The sequence below is a fragment of the Macaca mulatta genome, chromosome 1 (genome assembly GCF_049350105.2).
Source record: "Macaca mulatta isolate MMU2019108-1 chromosome 1, T2T-MMU8v2.0, whole genome shotgun sequence".
In the NCBI taxonomy this organism is placed as follows: Eukaryota; Metazoa; Chordata; class Mammalia; order Primates; family Cercopithecidae; genus Macaca; species Macaca mulatta.
In genome coordinates, this window is record NC_133406.1 from 237,707,685 (window position 1) to 237,716,274 (window position 8,590).

Genomic DNA, 8,590 nt, shown 5'->3' on the forward strand with positions numbered 1-8,590 from the left:
GATCCTCTGAGAGCCCCAGGTCCACCCCAGTTGGACAGGGAGCATGTATCCCGCACCCTCCCTGCATCCAGCGGTCAGTGCAGATGTGGCCAGGGCTGCAGTAAAGACACGGATCGCAACACACACGCACACTTGGACACACACACACGTGCTTGGACACACCCCCTCGCACACCCACGCTTGACGGAGCATGGGCTGGAGCGGCACAGTGTGCTGGGAAGCCTGTTATCCCGAGAGGACCGTCGATCTGGTGGGTTTCCTCACAGCGGGCTCAGAGAGCCGCTTTGCCAAGCAGGGCCTCGAGGTGGGCAGAGCAGAGGCTGCTCCTGGTTCTATACATTTGAAGTGGGCACCCCATGCGTGGGGGGCTTGGCTCACTCTCGGTCAAGCCTGGTACGTGACTCCTCCTCCCCCAGGAAGATGGCGAGCAGCAGCTGCTGAGGGTTCTGCAGCCTCTGGCCTCTGGGGTCCCCTCTGGCCCGAGGTGGATCGCACATGAGCCTGTCACCGCACCCACTACTCCGCCTGAAGAGCGGGGTTCAGGCCAGAATGAAAAAGTGACTCCTTGTCACCGGGTTCGTTTCAACACAGGCTCCACGGCCTCCGCCCTGAGAGGTGCGTGTGCAGGCTTGGAAACAGCACCGCCATCAGCGCGGAAAATGCGCATGGGATGGCACAGAGCCTTATTCAGAGGAGATGAAATAGTCACTAGGACCCAGCCATGTTTTAAAATGATTATAAATTATTTTAACAGTGCATTTGCAAAGGGTTATAAAAACAGCCATAATATATTTTTTTCCTTAGATTCTAGAATTACCAGTGTGACAGCTAATGCAATAATGATTTGTTTCAAATGCCAGTGTTTAAGCTGTATAAAGCTGATTTTATACATTTTTCCAGTAGGCCGCATTGTAGTTAATGAAATTAAACACACCAATCGCATTTGTCCCCAGGGGACGAGGAACTGAACACACCACTGGTTTATTTTTTTATTAAAATAAATTGCAGCCGGCAAGATGGACTAATTGCATACAGAATTGAAAAAGAAACATTCCATTGATATAATTAAGCCAATTTTCATGGACAGAAATAGTTATAGTGGATATAAAATAAGCAAAACCTTCACCAGAATCTGACTTCCCTCCTTTTTTGTCCAAAATGTTAACTATTAAACAAATATGGTCTTGGAGGGGCCGGCACTCCTGTCTTCAGGCCTCAGGGCATTGTTCCTGCCTCTCAGGCTAGGCCCGCCAGGCGGGCCAGCCCAGGCACCTCCAGACCGTGGAGGATTTGATGGCAAAAGCCCAAGAGTGAAGTGGTCAGAGCAGGAAGAGGCCATCCCTCCCCTGCTCTGGGCCCACCGAAGCTTGGGAGCACTCCTGGCCCAGAACGGCCACCGTGGCCCTGCTGCAGCCTAGGAGACACCCAGACTTGAGGAGTCACGGCCCATGCCAGGCTGGACCAGAGACGTCGGCTGCCATCCCTTTCTGCCCTGTAGCTCAGACCAACAGGGCAGCAGCAGCTCCACCTCCCCTTGATTGCTGAGATGCGGGTGGGGAGGGGGGAGGGGGTGGGGGTGGTTATTCGCCTCCAGATCTGAGGGGTGGCAAGGGGCAGGTCCTACACCTCCTGGACCAACCTGAACCTCCTGCATTTCTCCTAAGGCAGTGAGCGAGGGGGTGTGGAGGGCGCAGGCCAGGCCACCTGACCAAGGTTTCTGCTCCTCTGTGCCTGCCTTTGGGGGCAGGACACCCACAGCAGGGGCAGGAGCGGTGGGGGATGGAGCCCAGCAGGAGTCCAGACCCTGCGAAGCAGGAATCCAGCCTACAGGTGTGAGGTCACTTACACGCTGGACGCGTGTGACGTCCTGCCTGCTTTTTAAGAACAGACCTGCTACAAGTTGAGCACTGGCCTTGAGAAAATGCTTAAACCCTGACACACACACACACACACGCACACCCTATGGAATTAGCAGCAGCCTGCAGTGCTCTGTGGGGGAGGGGAATGCTACATAAGAAACCCTGGAGGTCTTCATTTCACTGAATTTCAGTGGAGCCCTCAATTTGCTGTGTGGCCTCCCAAGAGTTACTCCACCTCTCTGCGCCTGGGATTTCTCACTTCCAAAAGTGGTGCCTGCTCCTCTGCACTCTGTCTTCCCGGGGTCAGTGAAGGGAGGAGGTGTCCTGTCTTCCAAGTACGCTAGGAAGCCCTGCCAGTCTCCCGCGGTTGCCCAGCAGGAGCCCAGGCTGCGGATCAGACTGGGCAGGCAGGTCTACCCTCGAAAGCCGGATCCCCACCCTCTGCCTCGGTTTCTCTGCACTTCCCTCTCCCTACAGCCCCTACTTAAACTCAGGCGGCGCGCGCTCCCGCGTCTCTCGGGGCGCGGGTCGGGGATGCCGCAGGGAACCGAGGCAAAAAGGGGCCTGGCGCCCACGGTGTCCCGCACGAGGTCGAGGGTCGGCGGTTGGGGACGCGGAGGCTGCCCTCCTCCGCAAGGGAGGCCAGGAGGAGGGGACCCTCGGGTCCAAGCTGGGGCTCTAGAAGGGGAGAGAGCCGCTCCCGCCCGGCCAGGGTCGGGGCGCCAGGCTGCGCTGTGTAGACGCGGGCGCTGCTCCGCGGTAATTGGCCGCGACTTTGTGCGCGGGGAGCGGGAAGTCTGCCTAGACCACCAGCCGGCCAGGGGTCTCCCAGGCCCCGCTCCCCGACCCGGCCCGCGCCGTCTGCAGCCCTCGGCGGCCCGATTCTGAGCCCGCGGCCGCCGCTGCACCGCGGCGAGGCCCCAGCCAGCTGGCTTCGCTCGCGAAGTTTCTTTCCCGCACGGGCAAGTCGCCGGAGCTGCTCCTGGTCCTCCCGCGCCGGCGACGGGAGCTGCAGCTTCCAAGACTTGTTACACGGGTTTGATTCAAAACCTGATAAATTGTATTTAACGCTATTTGAAAATTTTAAACGAAATTATTCAAAAGATTTTTAATCCTGGATAATTTTTGTTGAAACTCTAATTATACATCACCTTAATTACCAGCCCCAGCCCCCCAAGGATCCCTAATTGCCTCCTAATTGAATAAAACAGGGGGCTAATCGGGCCCACGGCGTCCCAGCGAGCTGCCACCAGCCTCGCCTCCCTTGAGGGGCCTGGTGGGGGGAGCCCCTGGCTGCCGGGCCACCTTCCCCCACAGCCTCCCGGCAGAAACGGCAGCCCTGGTGCCCTGCTCTGCGCACTGCCCAGAGGACGGCTTGGGAGCGGAGGAAGCCTTGGGGCCAGGAGGGGCCAGGAGGTCTGGCCAGCACCTGCTCTGGAAGAGCCGCTCACAGGACAAGCAGGACGCCCCCAGTGGGTGTCTGGTGGTTGGCGAGCCTAGGGCATGGCCAGCGCCTGTCCCCAAGGAGCCCACCCAGCAGTTGCTCCAAAGCCAGCTTGGCAAGCCCCCTCCTGCCAGCTTCCGAGCCATGGCACACCTGCGAAGCCAGGGGCACAGGGAGGGCCTGTGGGCGACACACAGCCCCCTGCCGTGGGGCACCAGGCCCTGGCGGCCAGCCCTGCACTCCACCCCTCCACCGCAGCCTCTATGTTTTCGTCCGAAGCGGGGCAAGAGGCTGGACTCCCGCCGGACGTCCTGGCGCTGCTGCCCTAACCCGCCTCCAGACGGAAGGCTGCCGTCCTGGCTCCGGGGAGGGGACTGGTGGAAGAGGCCAACTTCCCCAGGGAGGGTGGGAGAGGGGAGGGTCCAGTCAGCCTGGCCTGTTTCTGCAGGAAGAAGGAAAGAGGCTGTGAGTTGGGCCTCCAGCCCCGCTCACCTCTACCCTGTCTCCAACACACCTTCCACACACATCACCCTCAGAAACAAGCAGGACACACGCAGTCCCCATCTAGGGGGGCCGCAGCTCCCCTACCCCAGGGGCTAGATGGCACTTGTGGAGAGGACACTCCCCCTGCCCTGGAGTATGTGGCGTCTAGGACATGGGGTCTGCCACCTAGGTGGGGATCAGGCCTCAAGGAGCAGCTCTGATGGGGGCACCGACGGGCACATCCTTCTCCTGCACAGAGGTCCCCAGCTGTGCTGTGAGGGGGATGGTGGTCCAGAGGGCACCTTAGTGGTGCTAACCCCCCACCTGCCCACCTGGCTCACAACAGCCCTAGAAACAATAAGCTTTTGTTAAGCGTTGAGTTTGTGATGTGGGGCCGCAGCGGCCCCTTCCCCACCGGCCCTACTGCCCTGGCTTCGGTAGGGGGACCCTGTCCCTGAACTGTCCTCACTCTGCTCCTGGCCCCCAGGCTCAGGTGGAGGAGGCTGTAGGTTTCCCGTCAGCTCAGCCACAGCCCCGGCTTGGGTGCCCCAGTGGCCACCTCTGTCCTTGGAAAGCTCAGCTAGGAGCCCAGGTCACCCCCAGAGCCGCCACTATTCAGCCCTTCACCAGACCCAGCCCAGAGGAGCAACCCACCTGAAGGAGGCTTGGAATGGCGTCTCCAGGGAAACACAAACGAGATTACACCTCCAGATGCACACTCGGCGGTGGCCCCCAAAACGCTGGGTCATGGGGTCGCCTCCACTGGCCTGGTGGCTGTTCTGTGCCCAGCCTGAATACCAGCCTGGTAACCATGACCTTGCCCCTGCCCCACCCCACAGTCCCCTGACCTGGTCAGCATTGTGGGGAGGGGAGGACCTGCTGGCTGCAGTGCTGGCCCTACCGCCTTTGATTCGGGTAATGGACTGTGGTCCCTGGGGAAGTCCACATCTGCTTAAAATATCGCCTGATGAAATGAAATTCTTCAGCGGATCCTGCCTTGCTCAGGGCAGGCAGTGTGATCCCGAACCTGCCTCAGCCACCTTGGGGGGCCTGGGGACAAGCGGTCCCAGCTGTGGAGCCCGGAAGGAGGGGTTCCCAGCGCTCGGCCAAGTGTGGGCAGAGGGCTGAGGCCTTGCAATCACCTCTCATGGGGTTTTTCCTCACTAAAGACTCTCGGGAAAAGGAAGCCAGCGCTCGGCGCTCCCCCTGGGCCCGGCTCTCCGGCCTCCGGGCCAGGCCACCAGACGGCTGCCAGGCACCAGTTCTGGTCTTGAGCGGACCCGGTCCCGGGCCATCTTCCCCACCTGGCAGAGGTGGAGCCAGCGGAGAGCCGGGGCCTCTTGGAAGTTTCCGAGGCCGCGCGGGTGCGCCGAGTCCGCCTCTCGCTTGCAGCGAAGGCCCCGGCGTCAGCGCGGCCGCTTTCCCCTTTTTCGCTCCAGCTTCGGGCCCATCCTGGGCTAGGGCCTGACCTGGTGGCCCACACGCAGCCCGGTGGCCCCGACTCTGAGCAGGCCCGCGGTGCACACACAGAACCGAACCCGAACACGCACACGTACACCCCACGCGCGGAGGGTCCGCAACGCCGCGCACAGACAGCCCCTTCGCGTCGGCGGCGAAACGCCTGGCCTTGTTCGCACCAAGAGGGGTCAGAGGTCACGAGAGGCCGAGGCCAAGGGCACCCGGCAGCAGAGCGCGGCGGGAAGGGGGCGCCTCACCGAGGGGCCGGGAACGGCTGACGGCGGGGCGCAGGGGCGTCCGGCATAACTCGGGAGCTGCTTTTCCCTGGCGCACAGAGCGCGGGGCCTACGGCCGCCGGGCCGCTGTTGGGACTAGCCGGGCGGGTCCCAAGCCGAGGGAGCGGAGTTCGGAAAACCTCCGAGAGTCCTGCGCCCACCCGGCTCACGCTTGGGGTCTCGGCCCCGGGAGCTGCGAGGCCGGCCTGGCGGGACCTGGCCCTGGAGGCGCGAACGGAACGGCGTGGGTCGGGCGGGGACCTCGAGGGGAGCGGCCCGGGCGCCTCTTCCGCGGGTGGGCGGGCGGGCGGCCTGCAGAGGAGGGGGCGGCGGGAGCAGGCGGCGCCGATTCCGCTCCGCGCGGCACTGGCCGCTTCGCTGCAGCCGGGGCTTCGGCGGGGCTGCGGGAGCCGCGCTGGTCGGGCCGCGGCGCCGCCCGTCCTCACCTGCCCGCCGGCCTCACCGCGGATGGCGCCGGCAGCCGGGGCTGCGGGTTGCGCGCGGGCTGCTCGGAGGCGCAGTGGCGGGCGAGGGCGCGGGTGGCTGGAGCAACCGGCCCGCGGCAAGGACCGGCTGGCGGCAGGCGGGGCGCGCGGAGCCCGGGGCTCGGCCGAGACGGAGCGAAAGAGAAAGTAAGACCGAGGACCAGGCAGTCTGGCCGGGGCAGCTCTGTCCCCGCCGGGCCCGGCTGTGCCAGGCAAGCGGGTACAGAGGGGTCCGCGCGGGCCCGAGGGCGGTAGCGGTGGGTCGGGAGGTCGCCTGGTAGGGACCCTGCTGTCGGAGGCACGGTCGCCCGGGCGGCCCGCGCAGGCTGCCGGCGTCCCAGAGGAGCGCCCTCCACCATGCGGGGCACCGCCGGGGGATAAACTTCACGACCACAGTTCCCAGCCCGGGCAAAAGTCTCCATTTTGCTCCCCAAGTGGCTGCGGCTGTCCCGCCGTTGCTACCCCTGCTCCTGCGCCCGCGGAACCGGGTGGGCGCCGGCCCGCGCCCCCTCCTCCGCCCCTCCCCGGCTCGGGGTCTCCCTCCTCTGCGCCCGGCTGGCGGACGCCAAAGGCGGTGCTCTAGCGCCCACTATTTCAAAAGCCCGGAATATGATTTGACCAGGACTGAGAGCCACTCGGAGAGAGAGAGGGAGAGAGCGAGCGGGGAGGAAAAAGTTGCTCTCCCCTTTCGTCAACTTTTCGCTAACTTTCACTTTTCGCTCCCCTCCACCCCCGGCCCTCCCCCTCCGCCCCCCTCCCCGGCCCCCACCGCGCGCCTCGGGTTCCCGGGCCCGAGCGCCTGACACTGGTGGGGGGGGAGGGGGTTCGGCGGGGAGGGGGCCGGCGCCTTCGGGGAGCGCGCGGCCCGGGCGCCCCGAGCCTCCGCGCCGAGCCCGGTCGCCCCGGAGCGCGAGAGGCGGAGCAGCCCCCCGGGCCGCGCGGCCGAGCCGGGGGCCCGGAGCCGCGGGCGCGCCGGCCGCGCCCCGACGCGCACCCCTGGCCCGGGCGCCCCGGCCCGGCGGCCCGGGCCCCGGCGGCGCGGCGCGGCCGAGCGCGGGAGACTTACTTTTGGCTAGCTTCCTCGCCCTCGCCTTGGATCGCATGGTGTCGGCTCGCGGAATCTCTCTCCTCCTCCTTGAGTCCAGAAGCAGCCACACACTATCTTCATCTCCCCAGCATTGTCAGTTTGGACACCTTCGCACATGCGCACAGAGCACTCAATCTGACACCCCTCGCCGGGGCCAAAAAAACTTTGCAATGTATTCATCATCCTCATCGTCGCGCCGCCGCCGCCGCCGCCGCCGCCTCGGCGCGGGATTGGGGGGCTCTCCTCGGCCTTCTCGGTCTTCGTCTCACTTATCTCTCCCCCCTCTCCCCCCCTTTTCAGCGCAGCTCGGAACTGGCCCTTTAAGAAAACATTCCGTGCTCGGCGCTCCCGCCCGGGGCCCGCACCCCGGACACTTTAAAAGGACCCAGGTGGCCCCGGAGGCGAGGTGACTATCCCCCCACCCTGCCCCTGCGTCGCGGCGCGTCGCACTGCTGCTCCCGCCCCAGTCGGGGCCGAAGATGGGGCGGCGGCTGCGGGTTTCCACACGACTTCCTTGGATCTCGGGGCACACGCGCCGATAGTTCGGACGCGGGTCCGGGCTGGTTTTGCTCCATTTTACAGCGTTTTATTACTAATTAAAAAGCTTTGCATTCCCAGTCGCCCCGGCCCGCTTTTCTCCTGCACTCTCCCCTCGGCCCCCGTCCCCGCCCCGCGGGGCGCTGGAGGGGGCGTCGGGGCTCGCGCGCCAGAACCCGGCTCCTCCGAAGCCCCTCCGGGCCCCGCCGCCCCCCTCGGGCCTCCCGGCCCCCGCCTCCTCCCCTTCGCCCCCACCCAACGGCTGCTGCTTCGGGCTTCGCGGCTCAAAAACAACAGCGGAGGCGCCGCCAGCTCTGCGCTCCGCCACTGCCCAGGCCGGCGGGCGGCACTCGGACCCGCCGCCCTCGGTCCCTCGCGAGGCCGCGGAGGCCAACACGCCTCGCAAGGGGGGACAGCGCGGGGGCGGCCGTCCAAACACCAGGCGTCCTCGGCTGGTTGTCCCAGGGCGCCCGCACCTCTCCGCCCGCGCGCTCCTGCCGCCGCGCCCCCCAGGTGAGTACCCGGCTGCGCGAGCGCCCGAGCTGGGCCACCTTCGGGGACCTGGGCCTCTGGGGACACTCCCCTCTGGCCTCTCCGGGCCCAGGTGCGTAGGGGGCGGAAGGGCCGGCGGCGCAGGTGGAGCAGCGCGGATAGGAGCCGACCAGACGCTTCCTCTTCCCCTGCAGCCCCCAAACTCCGAGGCGCTGCGGCGGAGGGGCCGGGCTAAGCGCAGGCAGGGTGGCCCCGGCCCAGGAACCTGACGGTCCAAGTGCGGATTTCTCATCTGAGTATCTGGGAATCGAGAATGAATTGGAAGGAAACCGAGGCGCTGCCCTGGCCGGGTTGCTCCCCCGCACCCTTCCGGAGCACCGAGGTCCTGCCCGGGAACGGAACTTGGAGCTGCCGCAGAGTCAGCCTGAGCTCGAGGCAGGGGTCGCGCCCGCGATGTGGGGTCTCTCCGC

At 65.4% G+C, this 8,590-nt stretch overlaps 1 protein-coding gene across 8 annotated transcripts in view; it reads right to left on the reverse strand.

Moving 5' to 3' along the window:
* PRDM16 (PR/SET domain 16) overlaps nucleotides 1-7,583 on the reverse strand; it is a 365,577-nt gene extending 357,994 nt beyond the window's left edge. For 4 of the 8 annotated variants that reach the window (XM_077978756.1, XM_077978731.1, XM_077978741.1 and 1 more), the window contains exon 1: nucleotides 7,071-7,583. In XM_077978756.1, the coding sequence (XP_077834882.1) occupies nucleotides 7,071-7,107 (37 nt within the window). In that variant the 5' untranslated portion in view covers nucleotides 7,108-7,583. The remainder of the gene's footprint in view (nucleotides 1-7,070) is intronic. The other 4 variants (XM_077978749.1, XM_077978722.1, XM_077978740.1 and 1 more) reach the window with 1 other exon arrangement.
* Nucleotides 7,584-8,590: the final 1,007 nt, after the last annotated feature.